Below are 21,453 nucleotides of genomic sequence, written 5' to 3' on the forward strand. Positions count from 1 at the left end.
CCAAAAGATCAAAGTACTTACTAAATAGAGATTATAAAACTTAAAATAAAATCAATAGAAGGCACTGTCTGGGGCATTTTAACCCAGAATGGGTTGTCATTGGCAGCTACATGGGAAATGTCATTGAAATATCCCATGTCGTTAAAACCCCAAAACAAGCAAAACAAAAACAGAAAAATTTGTGTTTATCATTTGCGATAATACTGAACACTCATTCAAAAGAGGGTGCCCAACTTGGAAAAAGATCACACTGTTTCCGAAATAATGCGCATTCTTATCCCAATAATGTTCAACTGCGTAAGCATGAACCATCACACGTGCATGAACCACTGTGCATGCGCATGCTATGAGGAAAAGAGTGCACACTTTCAAAAAGAGTTCTCCCTTTTTCCAAAAAAGGCACTATGGACCAGATTCTGTAAACTGCGTCTAAAATCTAGATGCATCCGATTAATGCGCTTAGCGCTATTCTATATAGCATGCCTAAAGTTAGGCATGGTGTATAGAATAGCACATAGGACCGGGGAATGCGCCTACATTTAGGCGTGGTCATTTACGCCAATGAAAACCTGGTGCAAATACCCAAGCTTAAATTTAGACGTATTCCCCCGAATTCTAGAACAATGTATGTAAATTTGAGTAATGCCTCAACATGCCCATTGCCACACCCCCTTTTCAGCTATGCCCGTTGGAATTTACGCACGCCTTTTTTTAGAATACACCTAAAAAGAAGCACACGGAAATTCCAATTATTGCCAATTAGTGATGATAATTGGTTATCAGCCAATTATCACTGATTGGCTCGTAAGTCAATTAAGTAGCATGTGTACATTGGCCATGTGCACAATTTAACACATGCTACTCACTGCACCTTATATAGAATCCGGCCCTATAGGACTTTGCTCCGGTGATGAAAATGGTCAAACAGAAATGACATGGGAAACGACATGAAAGAAAATTTTTACGGCCTTCTATCCCTAGTTTTAACCACAGATGTTAGTAATATTGCATAAAACGACTTCTTTTGCGAAGTTCTAGAACATAACTCTTTGCAAGGGTATCACCTTTCCTCATGTTGATGTTTAATGGTGAATTTGGTGCATCTCTCCTTCTCTGACGTTTTGGATCTTCTGTCACTATTTGGCCATAAGCAGGAAATAGCGTCTCTGCTGACAAGATTCTTACAGTGCAAATAGTTCCTGGTCTGTCTGCCTTATATTTGAAAGACAAGAGATTTCTGTCCACCGGTTTGGAGGATAGGCCAAGGAACTCTGGAACTTCCAAAGATTCACGTCCAAACTGAACTAGACTTAGCAACGGGTCTATGATCTGCACGTGCAGCAGAAATGTCTCCGTCATTGTTACCAGCTCAGTAAGCCTGAAAAATATATTAGTAATATTTATTTATTTATGACATTTGTATCCCGCATTATCCCGAGCAAGTTCAGATTCAATGTGGCTCACATAAAACATTAAACTAACAACATTTACCGTCCATCATGTAACATAAAGAGTGCTGGAATTAACTTAGAGCTAGATTCAATAAAGCATGTTAGAGTGGTAACTCACATTAATGCGATTTAATACACGTTATTTAATGCAAATCCCATTATTGCAATTGGGCTCTAATTAATGAGAAGGCAATTCTGAAAGTGGGTTCTTGCTTTTAGGTGCCTCGATGCCACGTGGTTAAAGCCTTATTCTACAATGGCATCTGGGTGTCCAGATTCCGTTACAGAACAGTAGTGTATCCCAGCGTTGGCACACCTTACGTTTACAAGCCCCACAGTAACACCAGCCAGGGCTACCGAGAGACTGGGCCGGGCCCGGGATAAGGCCGCCCCCCCGGGGCCCCACCCCCTCTGTCCGCCACCAAGCCGGGCCCCCCTACACTGAAATCACAGCACCTCTCACATCCGTGTGAAAGCGCTGCAAGCAGCAGATCGCCTCCCTTCGGGCCTCCTTCCCTCCTTGTGTCCCGCCCTCGCGGAAGTTACATCAGATGAGGGCAGGACACAGGAAGGGAAGGAGGCCCGAAGGGGGTCGATCTGCTGCCCTGGTGCCTGCAGCGCTTTCACACAGAGGTGAGAGACGCTGTGATTTCAGTGCAGGGGGCCCTGCCCGGTGGCGGAGGGGGGAGCGGCAGCGACTTCGGGGGGGGGTGGAGGGGGTGAGAGGTGCTGTGATTTCAATGCAGGGGGCCCAGCCCGGTGGCAGACGGTCGACGATGGAGGGCGGGTGGGACTGTGGTGCCGGGCCCGGGGAATTTAGTCCCCCCTGCCCCCCATCCCAACGGCTATGACACCAGCCACTGTGGGCACCTAAATGTGGCAGGTTCCTGTGTAAAGTGCAGTATTCTGTAACTTGCCTGTGTAAGTGGAAGATACGTCTGTATCCCATCCATGCTCTGTTCATGTGTATGTCCTCCTTGTGTTTCTGCACTATCCCCTTGATTCTATAAAGGTCGTCAGAAATTGCACATGCGAAGTTCAGTGCAAATATGGTACCCTACCTATGGTCTTTACCTGCCATCATTTTCTTTGCTTAGTCTGTGTCTAACTTTAGATAGACTAGAGCAGACTTATTTGGCTACTACCCCAACTAGTTTAGCATTGCAGGTAATGCACATATCTTTTACCAGTACACGTGTCATGTCTTGTTTGTTTAGAAGTTTAATTTTTGCATTTTGGAACTATGTCATTCATATTATTCAGGTTTTTTTTTAAATATGCAAGACAATGAAACTGAAATAGATTTTATAAATCCCCAAAACATATTCAGAGATATACAGTAAATTCTCGATTATCCAACCTAAACAGGCCCAACCTGTCGTTGGATAAATGAAAAGTCAGATAATACGGAAAACAATGGTAACCCCTCAAACAATGCAGGGACAAAGGCAGTAAAAGCAGGGTCCCAGCTCACAACGGTGCTAAAAGTAGGGTCCCGGGTTTGGAAAATGGAAAGAGAAGCCGTGTGTCATCACTGGGGTCTGTTGGATATGCCGGATGGTCAGATCAGCAAAGATCAGATCATTGAGACTGTACTGTAACAGAAATGAGGTTCTTTCTGATCCTTTAATTCCAGTACTTGAAACAACTTCCTTGGTAGAATTTGTTACAATATCTGAACAGACCACCCGAACCCTCGTCCACTTGCTCGTCACCTCTCGTCTTGACTATTGCAACCTTCTTCTCACTGGCCTCCCGCTTAACCATCTATCTCCCCTTCAATCTGTCCAAAATTCGTCCGCACGTCTTATCTACCGCGTGAACCGATACTCTCATATCACCCCTCTCCTCAAGTCACTTCACTGGCTCCCGATCCGCTACCGTATAAAGTTCAAGCTTCTCCTTTTAACCTTCAAATGCACTCAATCTGCAGCCCCCTATTACCTCTCTACCCTCCTCTCCCAGTATGTTCCCACCCGTAACCTCCGCTCTCAGGACAAATCACTCCTATCTGTACCCTTCTCCACCACCGCTAACTCCAGACTCCGCCCCTTCTGCCTCGCATCACCATATGCCTGGAACAGCCTTCCCAAGCCCATACGTCACGCGCCCTCCCTGCCCATCTTCAAGTCCTTACTCAAAGCCCATCTCTTCTCCCTTGCTTTTGGCGCATAACCACCTTCCCCACTCATGATACCTACACTGACTACATAGTTTGTAACCTTTAGATTGTAAGCTCTTTTGAGCAGGGACGGTCCTTCCCCATGTTAAACTTGTACAGCGCTGTGTAACCCTGGCAGCGCTTTAGAAATGCTAAGTAGTAGAAATGCTAAGAAGTAGGGCAAAAATAAGTTGGCTTCTACCTGTACACTCTTAACATCACGCTGTCCTCTTCCAGCAAAGGGGAGCCGTTATGAACATACTTGACTTCGTCAGGTAAGAAGTGGCAGTCAAATCCCTAGTAATGTAAATGGCAAAAAAAGACAAAGCATGCTTAAAACAGCTGTGATTCACACTCCAGCGAAAGGGAAAATATATGCCTATTATGAAATCTGCTTAATTTATTACTGTATCCTACACTACATAGCACCATGCTCATACTATGTAATTTTATTTATTTATTATTTACACTATTTATAGTCCTTACGATCTACAAATCCTCAGCAGTTAACAAACAAAACATGTTTTTCCCATGCGTGCACCAGGGCCCTTTTTACCACAGCGGGTAAAAAGTCTCCCCCCAAAATGGCCATGCATTAAAATAACCCTTACCACGTGGCCAGGAGCATTAGGGCTCCAGAAGTAACCTGGCAATAACTGGGCAGTGCACGGCAATGCCTGATTACCACCGGTTTATTTTATTTATTTAGATTTTCCTCACACCTTTTTCAGTAGTAGCTCAAAGTGAGTTATGTTCAGGTACTCTGGGAGGCAAGTTTGTACCTGAGACAATGGAGGGTCAAGTGACTTGCCCAAGATCACAAGGAGCAGCAGTGGGATTTGAACCGGCCACCTCTGGATTGCAAGACTGGTGCTCTAACCACTAGGCCATTTCTCCACTAGCAACATTCCATGTAGAATCTCAAATAGTAGCAACATTCTATGCTCCACTGCACTAACCACTAGGCTACTCCTCCTCCTCCTCCTCCTCCTCCTCCACTAGCAACATTCCATGTAGAAGCCTGCCCTTGCAGATCAGCAATGCAGCCGCGCAGGCTTCTGGTTCTGTGAGTCTGACGTCCTGCACGTACGTCAGACTCACAGAAACAGAAGCCTGTGCAACCGCATTGCTGCTCTGCAAGGGCAGGCTTCTACATAGTGGAATAGCAACATTCCATGTAGAATCTCAAATATTTATTTAGATTCTGCTCATACCTTTTTCAGTGATAGCTCAAGGTGAGTTACATTCAGGTACTCTGGATATTTCTCTGTCCCTGGAAGGCTCACAATCTAATTTTGTACCTGAGGCAATGGAGGGTTAAGTGGGATTTGAACCGGCCACCTCTGGATTGTAAGACCAGTGCTCTAACCACTAGGCCACTCCTCCACTCTTTGGGTTAGCAGCGCGCTAGGGAAAAAAAAATAAATTTCCTTGAGCTCCAGAAATGTGGCGCAATCTAACCAGAACTGCCGGCAGCCGCATTGGGCTGGCAGTAGTTCCATTTTAGCATGTGGTAAGCCTGCGTTGGGCTTACCACCGCTTTGTAAAAGACCCCTGAAATGAAGGGATTTCCAGTAAAGAAATCCTGGCAGATCGTAACACCCTAGGTGGCTGATGAATTTGTAAACTAGCAGAGATAATAACAGAAACACTATTACTGAGTACTTTAAAAACAAGAAGTAAAATCTTCAAAATTAATTTTCTGTTCTATCAGAAGCCAATTAAGACTGGACAAATATGGATAAAAATGAACAACCAGTAAGGACTCTTGAAAGCTTTTTTATGCTATTTGTAAGGCTTTCAAGAAAACTTTTAGGGGTCCTTTTACTAAGGTGCGCTGAAAAATAGCCTGCGGTAGTGTAGGCGTGTCTTTTGGGTGCGTGCAGATCCAATTTTCAGTGCACCCGGAAAAAATGCCTTTTTAACAGTTTTGCCGAAAATGGACGTGCAGCAAAATAAAAATTGGAGCACATCCATTTTGGGTCTGAGACCTTACTGCCAGCCATTGACTTACTGGTAAGGTCTCACATGTTAACTGGGCGATAATGACCTACACGTGCCATGCCACTTGGTGCAAGTAGCGGACACGCGCCAGAAAATAAAAATTATTTTTCGAATGTGCATATCCGATGCACGCCAAAAATAAAATTACCGGAAGAGCCACGCAGTAGCTGGGCGGTAACTCCAAATTGGCATACGTTGGGCATGCGTAGACTCTTACGCGGCTTAGTAAAAGGGCCCCTTAGGCAATCCAATTAACAAACTATTACAGTAATTCAAAAAGTAGATACATAAGTACATAAGTAACATAACATAGTAGATGACGGCAGAAAAAGACCTGCACGGTCCATCCAGTCTGCCCAACAAGATAAACTCATATGTGCTACTTTTTGTGTATACCTTACCTTGATTTGTACCTGTCCTTTTCAGGGCACAGACTGTATAAGTCTGCCCAGCACTATCCCCACCTCCCAACCACCAGCCCCGTAATGCCATTCTGGGAAAAGACCAAAGGTCCATCGAGCCCAGCATCCTGTCCCCGACAGCGGCCAATCCAGGTCAAGGGCACCTGGCAAGCTACCCAAACGTACAAACATTTTATACAAGTTATTCCCGAAATTGTGGATTTTTCCCAAGTCCATTTAGTAGCGGTCTATGGACTTCTCCTTTAGGAAACCGTCCAACCCCTTTTTAAACTCTGCCAAGCTAACTTTGAATTATCAATCTGAAATCTAGCACATTAAGAAGATCCTTTACTTTTCTAATAAGCCTTAATTTAGCAAAATTTTTCACAATGTAAATCCTTTATATAATCAATCTTTGGTTCAACAACAAGGACTAACCTGAGGCATGAGTTTTCCAACTCTTTGAGTCATTGGCTCATTTTGTACCACCTCCACTTTACAATTATCGCTCTCTTTAGGGAGTTTAAACTGCAGTTCCAGGTCAGTCAGGTAACCCATTTGTCCTCTTCCAATAGTGATACCTTTATTCACTAGGACAAGATTTGAAGCGTCTTTATGTTGCAGATTCATGAAATGTATTATAAAAATCAGTCTCGAAAAATCCTTTACAACATCCATTATTTTGTGAATTATTCTTTTCTAAAGGGTTAGCCAAATTAAGGATACCATAGTCTTTATTTTACTGTGTTCACGAGCACATCTCTTTTGCTGAAAAGCAAAGCAATCATTTTTCCATCTTTATTGTCTTTTTGACTTCTCTCTTTCTTTTAATTTCTATTCTAATGATAAAGCTGTGTGATTTGGTTTTCTATAGGCTGCACTCTGTGATTCTCAACGGTTGGACTAGTCACAAACAGTGAGTCTAGCATCCAAATGAGGCACAGGTTCATTTAACATAATCCAGCTTCAAGCACTCAACAGACGATGAGCATTTCTCTGGAACCATATGACTCTGAAAAAAAGAAGAGATTTAATTTAATTTAAGAATTATCCCTCTTTTCAGATGATGATAATCTGCTAACACAGATAATATCATGCATAATCATTACCAAAAGTGTAAAAAATAACCCCCACAAAAGTAAAATCCAAACGTTCTACGGCATATTTCCATAAATTAATATGAAAGCAGCTACAGACACGTTCAGCACAAAAATATATAATGATGAACAGCACAGAAATGGAAAATAAAGGATTACATAAAATACATGAGAACTGGTCAAAACTCATTCAATAAACCTTACTAAGGAGTGGACGTCTGTTACAAAGCCATGTTTGCGATTCCCACACAGCCAATGAGAGGAAGCCCATGGGAGCTGAATGGGCTTACTCTCGTTTGCCACGCATGAATGGCTAGCGTGGCTTTGTGAAAGAAGACCTAAACAATAAGCACTGATGTAAAAAATAAATACTAAAGCCTAAATTTGAGATATTAAGCATTTTTAAGATATATAGGGACTCATTATTGGACAGAGTGGTTTATAAATAATTTACATAAATAAACAAACAAACAAAAAATGCCCAAGTCCGCTAGCCGCTGAAAAGAAGACGAACATTTATTGCCAATAACAAGATAGCAAAATGACTTCCTGGGGGCAGAAAAGAAAATGCCCAGAAATAGACTTGCTTTAAAAGCATCTAGGGTAAGGCTAAACTTGACTTTAGAGCCATTTGTGATTTTGCTGAGTTGGAGAGCGGAAAGATGGAAGTAGTTGTCTGTGAGAACGAGTGGAGAGTTGCTGAATGCTTTATCTTTGTGTGTTTGCTCCAGTTTGAACCTTTTGACCCTCACATTTCCTGCCTTGCCTCCTCCGTGTCTCACCTCCTCAATTCCTCGCCCACACCTGTTAGCCCCCCACCACACCCCAGCCACACCCATCCCTTCCTCTGTATCTCATCCCATTCCCTCACCAAACCTTCACTATCCCCAAACCCCAACACCTTCCATGAGACCTCCCTACCTGCTTGTCCTCTGTCTCATTATTCCTCGGTTTGTCCACTCCCAGTTTGTCACTGTGCTCTGTGTTGCAGCTGTGTGTGTGTCGACTGGTGGAAGAGTGAGTGCTTAGTGCTGTAGCTGTGTGTGTCTGGATTGTTTGTTGGTGGTGGGAGAGTGAGTGTTTTGAGCAGCTGGAATGTGTCACAGTGCTGGTGCGGGTGTTTTGGCGCTGGGTCTCAAGAGGTCCAGTAGGTGAAGGTGTGCACCAGGGGCGTAGCCAGACTTTGGCAGGAGGGGGGGCAAGATCCCGAGGTGAGGGGCACATTTTAGCCCACTCGGCGCTGCAGACCCCCTGGCGCCTTTGACCCCCCCCCGGCACCCCTTCCCTTTCAACGCCCCTTCCTGCCACCGCCAACCCTCCCCCGAGTCCCCCGCAGCCGCCGCCAGGTACCTGTGCTGGCTCGCCAACCCCCACCAGCCGAAGTCCTCCTCAGCCGGTCTCCATGAAGGCGCGTTGCTGCAGCTGATGTGGAAGCCTAGGATTCTGTTTCTTCTGTGTGAGTCGTCCTGACGTCCTGCACGTTCAGGACATCAGGATGACTCGCTGGAGGCAAGCTGACATCAGCTCATTTGCATGCTGTTATGAACCCAGCCAGCCAGCCATCCAGGGAAGCACAGTGACCATTTATTATATAGAGATATTTCCACTTTGGCATTAGTCTTTCATTGTGGACAGCCTAGCCAGGCCCCAGACGGCCACTTTAGGCACCCTCATATCCCTAGCCAAACAACTGCTATCTGAGGGGTCCTTTTACTAAAGTGCACTGAAAAATGGCCTGCAGTAGTGTAGGTGCAGGTTTTGAGTGCACGCAGAATCGTTTTTCAGCACACCTGTAGAAAAGGCCTTTTTAAAAAATTTTGCCGAAAATGGACGTGTGGCAAAATGAAAATTGCCGCATGCCCATTTTGGGTCTAAGACCTTACTGCCAGCCATTGACCTAATGGCAAAATCTCATACACTAACCGGGCAGTAATGACCTACGTGTGCCAAATGCCACTTGGCGCGCGGCCGATACGCGTGGCAGAAAATAAAAATTGTTTTTCAGATGCGCATATGGGATGGGCGGCAAAAATGAAATTACCGCAAGAGCCACGCAGTAGCCGTGCTGTAACTCCATTTTGGCGCACGTTGGGCACACGTAGATGCTTACGCGGCTTAGTAAAAGGGTTCCTGAGTGATTACCTGTCTCTAGTAGTACCTACAGTATTGTCAACGTATAATGTGAGAAAATCTACCTGCTTTAAATATCTATTTTTTTCTTTAATTTTTTTTGGGGGGGGACCTCAGTTTGGGGGATTAAGCAAACCAGTTTGTTCTATTATTGCTTAAATGACCCCAGCTCGTCACTGGTCCGCTTAAATTTACATGAATCTGAATACTTTATAGCGTTTTTTCTTTTTTTTGCTTTTATCTTTTAAGCTTATGTAGTAATATAGTACTTAGCTTATTCAGTAAGAGTAGTGTCGGCTTCAGAGGGTTTTCAATCCAACACCAATCATGTTTCACCATCAAGCGGCTTTATCAAGGATACCCCCCCTGAGTAGAGATATGGTCCATGCCAACTCTAAACAGGACGTCTAGCCGCCATCTTGGAGGATATACAATCCTAGATCAGTCAGCATGTTAACATACTGTTTATAAGAGGTCAGATTGCTCCTAGCGCAAATTGATAACATCAGGTATAAACGTACTTGTTTTGATTTAAACTAACTTTGTGTATGAAAGAATATAGGTCTGTATCTTAGATAGACTTACAGTATTGTCAAGACATGTTAACTAAACTGGTTCCCCTTTGAAGCTAGAATAACATTTAAGCTGACATGTTTTCTATTTAAAATAATTTTTGGTTGGGTATTTTAAATTTAACTAAATTAATTACAGTTCCTTGTACTAGGAGAAATCCTTTTATGATAGATCAGATTTTATTGTGTTTCCCAACTTTTAAAGACGTACGTTTAAAAAAAACGTTTTAGACACTTCTTTTCTGTCTCAAGCCATTTGGATTTGGAACATAGTTAACATACATAGTAGATGACGGCAGAAAAAGACCTGCACGGTCCATCTAGTCTGCCCAACAAGATAAACTCATATGTGCTACTTCTTGTGTATACCTTACCTTGATTTGTATCTGCCATTTTCAGGACACAGACCGTAGAAGTCTTGCCCAGAACAATCTCCAGTTATTTGTTAAACAACCATAGTCTCATATATACACTTTCGTAATCATTTGAAAACATATTTATTTTGGAAGCATTTTGCCCATTATCAAAATCTGTCATAGTTATTCATTTGTATATGACTGATATAGCGCTATGTACATTGTATGGACACATGTAGATTTATTGTACACACCACTTTGGATCTTTTGACATTTAGTGGCTTATAAATACTAGAGAACTGAACAGAATAGAATTGAATCTCACTGCTCAAGCAACTGTGGCAGAATCTAAGACTCTTGTCTGCTCAAGAAAGATAAAATAGTGTGGAAGAGAAATTGACAGCGCTACAGATGGTACAGTGAAAATTAAAGAAGATTGTGGTGCTTGTCACCACAAATGTGAAATGTTGGGAAACTATTTGAGGTGTCAAAATGTGAGAGTATTAAACTTTCTTTCCTCGGGTACCAGTCATAGCACCTAGAAAACTTTTTAAGAAACACTTATTGGAGAAATTGAAATTCCCAGAGGAAGCTCTTCCTCCATTGAATACAAAATTTGCTCTTTTATCATACAAGAAAAGACAAGTTTTGGATTGGTCAGTTGGCGAGAGAGCGTCTCCTCCTGTTTCTCCTGACAGTCTGCATGTCACCCGGCTGTTAGAGCCGTCTTTGGATTGGGTTGAAAATTGTGCAACACTGCTTGTGTTGTATTTGACAACGATAAGAGTCACATTTTGAAGTTGCTTTTACCAGATCAGGCCTTTGATGTTTATGGGACAGAAACTGAGAGTTTTCTGGATTTAGGTAAAGAGACTCAGGAAAGACTTTCCCTGGCCCTACATAAGCAGGTTATTCAAAGTAATGGAGATTTCTTTTTACGTTTTCCTGCTAAATGTTTGGTGAAATTTGAAAATATGCAATATGTATTCTATCCCTCCAATATTTTAAACTATTTAACCGGCCAGGAATGGCTCCTGGCTGGTTACATAGCCTTAAGCCATCTAAGCGCTAATATTCAGAGCAAAATAGCCGGCAATCTCGGCTGAATATTACTTCTTTGTGACATAGCCGGTTAGCACCAAAATTCATTGGCTGAGTGCAGGGGCGTAGCCAGACCTTGGCGGGAGGGGGGACAGAGCCCAAGGTGGAGGAGCACTGTTTACCGCCTCCTCAAGGAAATGACGTCAGAAGAAGGCGGAACACTGAGCGAAGGGAAGACTAGTAGAGACGTCGGGAGCACCGCCTCCTTCACTGACGCTGCGCCTTCGCTGCTGGACGGAGGTAAATTTAAAAGGGATCTTGGGGGGGGGAGAAGAGGGCGGGCAGTTGGGTCTTGGGAGCGGGAGGGCAGGGGAGAGAGGAGCGTGGATGGGAGGGCAGCGATCATTTTCACAGGGGGGAGGGGGCGCCCGCGCATGCCACCTGTTCATCTGCGGGGGGAGTGCTGGGGGCGCCAACTGATCTTCTGCGGGGGGGTGCCATAGACCCTTGGCACGGCCCTGGGGAGAGAAGCTGCTGTGATCCTTGGGGGAACCTGGGAGGGAGCAGAGTGCCCAAGAATCCTTGGATTAGGAGTGCACAGCCTGTCCTCCAATCCAGGTGCAGAAAGGCTAAGCCAATCAGAGTCAGGCTAGGGTGGAACTCTGGAAGCCATGCCTTACATAGGGCCCCTTTTACAAAGCGGCGGTAAGCCCAATGTGGGCATACCGCTTGCTAAAATGGAAGTACCACAAGATACTGCAGCAGCCTGGTGATAGTTCCCACTCCCAGTGTGCCAACATATCCAGCACTACAAAAATAGCGTCAGTGTGTACCTGGCAGTAATCAAGCGCTGTCTGGTAACCACCGGGTAAGGGCTCCCCCTCCCCCGAAATGGCCACGTGGCAACTGCTTCACTTGCCACACAGCCATTTCCTGAAAAAAAAGACCTAACTTTTACCTGCAGTGGTAAAAGGGGGCCTCGGTGTGCATCAAAAGCAAGCGCTGAAGCTAGCACAGGCCCCCTTTTGCCGCAGCTTGGTAAAAGGGGGCCCATAAAAAAAGTCTTCCTTAGAGAAGGCAGGCAGCAGGAGGAATGGACAGCTATTGTCCAGGGCTAGAGAATCTTGTTCCCTGCCAAAAGCAGCTCTTGGGCCGAGATTTCCGGTGGGAAGGTCCCCAAAGGATAATGAAGCCAGAAGAGATGGGGGAGGTATCTCTTGAGAGGCTTCAGGACCTAAGCCATGGAAGCTAAGAACCAGCACTAAGGGTGAGCACCTTTGAAACCTTTCCCTGCCTGCATAGAGTGCTGGTACTGGTCTAATGAACATAAGGAAGTACCCTTTCTTGGGAGTTAAGCTGGATCACCAAAGCTGGAGAAAAGAAAGGAAGATTCTTGATTAGAACTGTGTTTAATTTTTCTACGCAGAAGCCTATACCACGGTTATGGTTTTGTTTGAGCACTTAAGGTGTTATGTGGAAATACAATACAGAAGCATTTGTTTGGCTAATTGGAAAACCTGGAGTGGCTCATTTTACTTCAGTGGGCTGAACTCTAGTAAATATTCCACTGATGATTAACAGGAACAGGCACTTCAGTGCAGTGTTCCTCACTATCTCCATCACAATAGTTGACATGGAGGGGCATAATTGAACGAAAACGCCTATCTCCATGGGCGTTTATCTCCAAGAACAGGTCAGTGAAGGGGCGGACCGAACCGTATTTTCGAAAAAAATAGACGCCCATGTTTTATTCAACAATGTGTGAGCTGGGCGTTTTTGTTTTTCAGCGATAATAGAAAATGAAAGCGCCCAGCTCAAAAACGAATAAATCCAAGACATTTATTCGTGGGAGGGGCCAGGATTCGTAGTGCACTGGTCCCCCTCACATGCCAGGACATCAACCGGGCACCCTAGGGGGCACTTTTACAAAAACAAAAAAAAAGGTCAAAGAGCTCCCAGGTGCATAGCACCCTTCCCTTGTGTGTTGAGCCCCCCAAATCCCCCTCAAAACCCACTGCCCACAAGTCTACACCATTACTATAGCCCTAAGGGGTGAAGGGGGGCACCTACATGTGGGTACAGTGGGTTTGGGGGGGTTGGACGACTAATAAGCATTAAGCAGCACAATTGTAACAGGTAGGGGGGGGATGGGCCTGGGTCCACCTGCCTGAAGTCCACTGCACCCCCTAACAACTCCTCCAGTGACCTGCATACTGCTGCCAGGGAGCTGGGTATGACATTTGAGGGTGAAAATAAAAAGTTGAGAAACTTCATTTTTTTGTGGTGGGAGGGGGTTAGTGACCACTGGGGGAGTCAGGGGAGGTCATCCCCGATTCCCTCCAGTGGTCATCTGGTCATTTAGGGCACTTTTTGGGGCCTTATTCGTGAAAAAACAGGGTCCAGGACAAGTGTCCTAAATTCTAGCTAAAAACGCATACTTTTTTCCCATTATCGGTGAAATGCGCCCATCTCTGTTCGGCAGATAACCACGCCCCAGTTCCGCCTTCACCACACCTCTGACACGCCCCCATCAACTTTGTCCGCATCCGCGACGGATTGCAGTTGAAAACGTCCAAATATCGGCTTTCGATTATACCGCTTTATTCGTTTTTGTGAGATAAACGTCCATCTCCCGATTTAGGTCGGAACTTGGGCGTTTTTCTCATTCGATTATAAGCAGGATAGCCAGTTAACTTTTTAGCAGCCAAAATAAACCCAGATTTTGCCGGTCCCCAGATACGGCCCAACTTTCAATATCTGGATTTAATGCCGGCGCGGTGGACAGCAAACGTGCTGCCTGCTGTATATAGGACCTTATTGAATTGCCTTTAAAATATTTTTCATATGTGGATTTTCTTGTTGCACAGCAACACATAAATCCTCCTGAATAATCAATGCAATTAAGCTTGATCTGTTTGAGTAAAGTATGACATGTGGTTTTAATTACAAGGACTAAATATCTTAGTAACACACTGACTTATTAGTGCAGTAATTAACATGTGTGCAGAGCATTCTAAGCACTCATCAAACAAACGATGGGCATTAAAATTTCAGCATCAAAGCATATTTCAGAGGCATAGCTGCTAATGTTTATGCTGCACAAGTGGATGCCGGATATTATGAAGTATCTGACACTCCAGTTATCCATTAGATAAAGGTTCTGTTTTCACTGTTCATGAGCAGAGGGAGGAATTTTTAGCCAGACTATGAGTCAGTTATAAAAACTCTTCAATCATGAATGATAAAGGAGAATAAACCTTATCTAGCGGACAAACATTAGGGGTATTTTTCAGTCTGCGTAAACCAACCTATCTTTAGCAGAAAACCACTGAAATAGTATGCCTTCGAAACTGAGGCGTTATGCAGCTATAAGCATATGTGGACACTGTCTCTAGAGGCAGTGTAATGGGTGCACATTTATAAAAATTAAGCATACAGTGGTGGAAATAAGTATTTGATCCCTTGCTGATTTTGTAAGTTTGCCCACTGACAAAGACATGAGCAGCCCATAATTGAAGGGTAGGTTATTGGTAACAGTGAGAGATAGCACATCACAAATTAAATCCGGAAAATCACATTGTGGAAAGTATATGAATTTATTTGCATTCTGCAGAGGGAAATAAGTGGCGGAGGGAGGTGGGTCGAAAGGGACGGGGGAGGGACGGGGGCGCTGGGGGAGGTCAAAAGTGGCGGGGGGGGGGGGGGGGGTCGGCGGTGCCGGGGGGGGGGGGGGGGCTAAAATGTGCCCCCTCACTTCGGGCTCTAGCCCCCCCTACCGCCCCTGGTACAAAAAGCTTACTCCCTCCATCCTTCCATGATGCCAGGAAGTTTGTCTTAATATCGCTGAATTTTTTCACTGGCATTGAAAGACTATCTGAAGACTGTCATCTTAAATGTAAGCGCAATCAGGCTAATTTGCAGGTGGACTGGGATCAATTAACTGCAGGTTACCAGGAGCTCTGAGATCAAGCAGCCATTTGCTGTTGACGTCATCCCAGAAGTCCCACATCATACATATAAGTGACATCATACTAGTAAGAAAGGAAAATATCACACATGTGACAGTCTATGTCAAAATCACTAACTTTACTTGAAAATATACTGATTTTTGTGTTAGTACATCAATTAAAAGTAAACATCACCAGCTAGCTCTTCAGGTCAGCACCCAAACCAGGGACACAAACAAAAAGTTTTATTTCACTGAACTGGTCGCAGGCCAGAGCTGGGCTTTATCCCAGTAGGCCATAGGGCAGTGGTTCCCAAACTTGGTCCTGGAGGCACCCCAGCCAGTCAGGTTTTCAGGATATCCACAATGAATATTCATGAGAGTGATTTACATGCAGTGGAGGCAGTGCATGCAAATCTCTCTCTCATGAATATTCATTGTAGATATCCTGAAAACCTGACTGGCTGGGGTGCCTCCAGGACCAGGTTTGGGAAACACTGCCGGAGGGTTTTAAGCCACACTTTAGTATTATTTCTCTTTATCAGTCTGGGAGTAAAATAACTTCACTCTCCAAAGAAACTCTCCAATCCAGGTTTATAACAAAATGCAAACTCAACTTTATTGGAATGCTGCAACAGGCAGATATCCAAACTTCACACGTTTCTTTACAAAATAGATCACTTTGTATCAAACAGTTCAATTTACTGAAAGAAGTTTTTGTGGCAACCAACGACTTTTGGTGTAATGGCTCCAATTATCAGATTAATAGTCTCTTTATGAATCCTAGGATAATTGCATATTACACTTCCCTGTAGTCCTCCAATATCCTTCCTTTCTGGCAGAACAATCCAAGGCTGTGCTTCCCATGCTTTCTGTGGCATGTGGCTCTGCTGGGCTTTTACCCAGCCATTAGACTCATCCAGGACCAGACCTCCCTGTCTGTCCTTTCCCTCCAGAGGGGCACTTTCATGAGCTGTGCCATTGAACAGGCTCTTCCTGCTCCACTCCTGGGCTGTGCTAACCCTTTCTACCCACCCGTCGCTCTCCTCACAGTTAACGCTTTTATTGGCAAAAACTTCCTCTTTATTCAGCCTTACGTTATTGGGCCTGGCCAGGATACCTCCCTCTCTTCACAGGTGCTGGGGAGGGGGGGGGGGGGTTGAAGGCAACCAAAGACCATGTGCTCCCTAATCCCATCACTTTTATCACCTTCAAACTCCACCCCAACTATGACATCTATTGTCAGTTACTCTCTGCTAACCCTCCCTCTGGTTTGGGCTCTTCACCCTCCCATTCATACTACTCTTCCTCCCCCCAGTAAATTTGGAGAGTTCTACACCAGTGTAGTAATCCCCTATGGAAATTTCCAAGCTCAATTTAACAGGGGATTGCATTCATATGATAAGTGGAAACAAGATGAACGCTTGCACAAGGGTGGCCTAGTGGTTAGGGTGGTGGACTTTGGTCCTGGGGAACTGAGGAACTGAGTTTGATTCCCACTTCAGGCACAGGCAGCTCCTTGTGACTCTGGGCAAGTCACTTAACCCTCCATTGCCCCATGTAAGCCGCATTGAGCCTGCCATGAGTGGGAAAGCGCGGGGTACAAATGTAACAAACAAAAAAAAAAGGGTGTGAGATAAAGGGCTAGGATTCTTCTAGTCCAGGACTTTCCATGTGGGTCCTGCTGATCCCACACCCAGTCAGATTTTCAGTCAATTCACAGTCAATATGCATGAGATATATTTGTATACATGGGTCTCAATTAGCCCATGATATATTTCAAGTCCTTTGCCTCTCCAGTTTGTTCCAAATCTTGTCTCCTTCCTGTTTACCTTGGTCCCCTCAACTTCCTTCACCGCTCACAGCTTTTCACCCCACTGCTCTTCCTCCATACACCAACTCCCCTCTCCCCCCCTTTGGGGATGACTCCAGTAGTCTTCCATCTCCAAGCATTCCTGCTCCCCCTATACCCTACTCTCCAAACATTCCTGCTCTCTCTATACCCTACTCTAGCACACTTCCTCTTCTCAAGGCCTTAACCCTGCCCCTTCTGTTCCCCTTTCCAGGCTGAACCTCAGCACTCTCCCCCTTCTCAACATTCTTCTTTACCTCTCACCCCCTCTTTGAAGGGTCAACCCCAGCATTTTCCTTCTGCATCTTCCTCAGGTCCAATCCCAGCACTCTTTCCTTCCTCCCAGCTCTGAATCTACTGTCCCAGTTAGTTCATCCATTGTTACTGCCCTTTCCTTTGATTCTTCTCCCCAAAATGGGTTGATTGTCATAATGGTGACCATCTCTAGGCTGTCAGTCTCTCCAGGGAAGAAGTTAATAACGAAATGCAATAAAGTTTGCATTGTTACATCTCCTTCCATCTTCATCCTGTGCTATTTCTCTCTCAATATTTTCCTTCTTAATTTAAAGTTTTATTAGGGAGTGTGCAGCCTGAACATGTTTCATGTTGTGTCATTTTCCATATCAGTTATGAGAATGTTTTTTTTTTATTTCAGGGGGGAGGTGGCTTTTTATTTTCATTATGGGAGCAATGTCGTTAAGAGTGCATGATCTTTTCGAATCAGTGCACACACACTCTTTGAGGAAAAGTATGCAATTTTTTTAAAAGTGTGTTGTATTCAATAAAAATGTGCACACTTTCCTGATAGTGCACACCACAGGTCAGATTCTATATAAAACGTGGCGAGTAGTGTGCGTTAAATTGTGCATGTGGCCAATTTATACATGCTGCTCAATTGAGTAATGAGCTAATTAGCGATGATAATTGGCAGATAAGCAATTATCATCACTGGCAATAAATAGAATTTACGCACACTTCTTTATAGGCATATTCTAAAAAGAGGCGTGCATAAATTCCAATGCACACAGCTGAAAAGGGGGTATGACCATGGGAAGTTGGGGCGTCAGTCAAGTATGTGTGTTGTTATAGAATTTGAGGGAATGCATGTACATTTAAGCAAAGGTATTTACACCAGGTTTTCAGTGGTGTAAACAGGGGCATAGCCAGACCTCGACGGGAGGGGGTGCCAGAACCCAAGGTGGGGGGGGGGGGGAGCACATTTTGGCCCGCCTCCCTGCCACAGCCCTCCCGCCACCACTTCCGTTCCCCCACCACCACCACCACCGCTCCCCCACCACTACCACTGCAAAGGTACCATGGCTCTTTTCAGTCGCTGAGCACGCTCATTTTAATGAAACTGAGCATGCCTGACTGAAAACAGGATCGGGCACCAGGCAATGTAAGACCAGCGTGGGACAAACGCTTTAGCTGGCAGGGGTTGGGGCACCCGCCAGCCAAAGCGGGGGCCCCAGTGCCAATTTGGGGGGTCCCAGGCCCCCATGCCTCCCCTGTAGCTATGCCACTGGAGGTTGGTGCGCGCGATGTTCGTTTCCAGGCGGCAGCGTCCGACAGTGACTCCGACTCCGTTTCCCTCTCTGTTTCACCCTCTGACATCATCACGTCTTGACGCGAGGGCGGGACAGAGAGGGAAGTCTCTACTGGGCATTTGCAGGTTACTTGCCATTTATATGTTTGATTGCAAAAGTGTTAAAGGCAATCATCCAAACATTTAAACCTTTTTTATCTCTAGAGCTGTGATGTTTTAAAATGCTCATTCATTATGGAAACAAAGAAAACGTCCTAAATCCAAATTTGCACACTCCACCTCCTGTGCTCTCAGCCTGAAATCTCTATACCGACACAAATTAATAACACATTAATCAAGGAACCTACATTCTGCCAGGGTAATAAATTAAAAGGACAATCTTAAAGCCAAGAGTTGTAACAGCTTTGGAAAGTGGGATATCAAGTACTATTTTAAAAAAGAATAAATTTAACATGAGTAAGTAGAGAATTCCACATACAAGCTGGCTGGTTGAAAATTTCCCTTCCAGTAATGCTAGAGGTACATAAGTACATAAGCATTGCCATACAGGAACAGACCAAAGGTCCATCAAGCCCAGCATCCTGTTTCTAACAGTGGCCAATCCAGGTCACAAATGCCTGGCAAGGTCCCCAAAAAGTACAAAATATTTTATACTACTTATCCCAGAAATAGTGGATTATCCCCAAGTCCATTTAATAACGGTCTATGGACTTTTCCTTTAGGAAGCCGTCCAAACATTTTTAAAACTCTGCTAAGTGCCTGGCTTCACATTAGACTTATTTTTAGTAATATTTAAGAGGGAAGTTATTAACAAGGGCTAGTTTACTGTTAACCCAGGTTCTTTGGGGCCCTTTTATCAAGCTGCAGGAAAAAAAGTGCATTCACTCTGCAGCTCCTCAGTATCTCTCCACTCTCATCTCTCCCTACATTCCTCCATGGGAACTCCACTCACTGGGTAAATCTTTCTTATCTGCACCCTTCTCCTCCACTGCTAACTCCAGACTCTGTTCCTTTTATCTTGCTGCACCATATGCCTGGAATAAACTTCCTGAGCCAGTACGTCAAGCTCCATCACTGGCCATCTTCAAATCTAAGCTAAAAGCCCACCTTTTTGATGCTGCTTTTAACTCCTAACCCTTATTCACTTGTTCAGAACCCTTATTTTATCATCCTCACTTTAATATGCTTTTATTTCTTGTTTGTCCTGTTTGTCTGCCCTAATAAGAATGTAAGCTCTGTCGAGCAGGGACTGTCTCTTCATGTTCAAGTATACAGCGCTGCGTATGTCTAGCAGCGCTTTAGAAATGATAAGTAGTAGTAAAAAGACCCTGTGCTGGCAGCAGGGGCCATTTTTCCGGCGTGCCAGGGCCCTTTTTACCGCAGCGGGTAAAAAAGCCCCTGCATACATGGCCATGCGACGGGGAGCCCTTACCGCCACCGATTACTGCCAGGTTACTGCTGCGCAAGCCATTTCTGGAGATTTTCTTTTTCTCCTGGAAATGGACATTTACCCCCCTGTTTATTAAGCCGCGCTAGCAGCTACCTTGCAGCAAAGCCGACACAGCCCATTCAAAGTGAATGGACTGTGTCGGCATTTGTGGATGGCAGCCGATAGCATGGCTTAATAAACATGGCTATTGGTATGTTATTTTGATTATGTGTTCTTTGCCATTTTTACAATTTATATATTATTTTAATGAGTGTGACTTTTATTGTTGACAGCACTGTGATATCATTATTGTAAATAATGAGCACGGGTATGCACTTTGAAACAAGACAGAGCAAAAAGGCAAAAGGCTGATAAGCATGTGAGCCGGAGACTCATGATCTGATAAGACATTCTTGCGTGCAAGCAGCCATGAGAGGGAGGCCAGTGTAAATAAACAGGAGAATGTGGATTAGCAACTTAAGGGAAAATAGATGGTGAGAACAAAGAACAGAATGATCTCTCAGGAAAATAAGTGCTAAAGTAAGGTGAAGCATTGTTTATCCTAAAAGTATATAAGCAGATGAACCAGATCATTACTTTGGAGAGACGGGTTCAGATAATACCTTTGTATAGCAAAGCCCGTTCTCCCATGAGAAACTATTAATTATATCTGTAACTTTATATATCTGTACTTTGGTAAGTAAATAAAAAAGAAATTACCTTTCTCATATACGTAGCCTTCCTAGTCTTTTATCACTTCAAGATATTGTGGCTGATACATAATTGTTTTGGAGTGGTGGTAAAAAGACTAGTTTTAAACATTATGCATTTATGATTTACATATTTTTAATGAGTGTGATATTCTATGTATTTACAGCAGATATTTTACTTTCACTTTTGTTAAGTGTTAGTGGCTGCCGGTGCATTAATTAGTGTTCCCAGCATTGTTTTAATGCTTTTTTAGTATTTTCAATATTGCACTATTATTTTTGTTTCTTTGAGAAGATTCATGCACTCTGGTGACATCATTTGTGTTCCAGTGACATCATTTGCATCACTGGAATGCAAGTGAAATGCCTGCCTGGAGCATAATCGAAAGGGACGCCCAAGTTTTCCTGAGGACGTCCTCACAAAATGTCCCGATGGAGGGGCGGGGAAACCCGTATTATCGAAACAAGATGGACGTCCATCTTTCATTTCGATAATACAGTCAGGGACGCCCAAATCTTGAAATTTAGGTCATCCTTAGAGATGGTCGTCCCTAGACTTCATCGTTTCTGATTTTCGGCAACAGTGGAAACCAAGGACGCCCATCTCATAAACGACCAAATGCAAGCCCTTTGGTGTGGGAGGAGCCAGCATTTCTAGTGCACTAGTCCCCCTGACATGCCAGGACACCAACCGAGTACCCTAGCACTGCAGTGGACTTCATAAAATGCTACCAGGAACATAGCTCCCTTACCTTGT

At 44.3% G+C, this 21,453-nt stretch overlaps 1 protein-coding gene across 4 annotated transcripts in view; it reads right to left on the reverse strand.

Moving 5' to 3' along the window:
* The window catches only part of LOC115472691 (FRAS1-related extracellular matrix protein 1-like), a 215,467-nt gene that overhangs the window by 186,318 nt on the left and 7,696 nt on the right, over nt 1-21,453 (reverse strand). For all 4 annotated transcript variants that reach the window (XM_030207049.1, XM_030207047.1, XM_030207048.1 and 1 more), the window contains exons 2-4: nt 6,456-7,029; nt 3,815-3,909; nt 1,065-1,378 (exon numbers count right to left, since the gene is read on the reverse strand). In XM_030207049.1, coding sequence (XP_030062909.1) covers nt 1,065-1,378; nt 3,815-3,909; nt 6,456-6,695 — 649 coding nt within the window. In that variant the 5' untranslated portion in view covers nt 6,696-7,029. The remainder of the gene's footprint in view (nt 1-1,064; nt 1,379-3,814; nt 3,910-6,455; nt 7,030-21,453) is intronic.

Source organism: Microcaecilia unicolor, chromosome 6, assembly GCF_901765095.1.
Source record: "Microcaecilia unicolor chromosome 6, aMicUni1.1, whole genome shotgun sequence".
Taxonomy (NCBI): domain Eukaryota; kingdom Metazoa; phylum Chordata; class Amphibia; order Gymnophiona; family Siphonopidae; genus Microcaecilia; species Microcaecilia unicolor.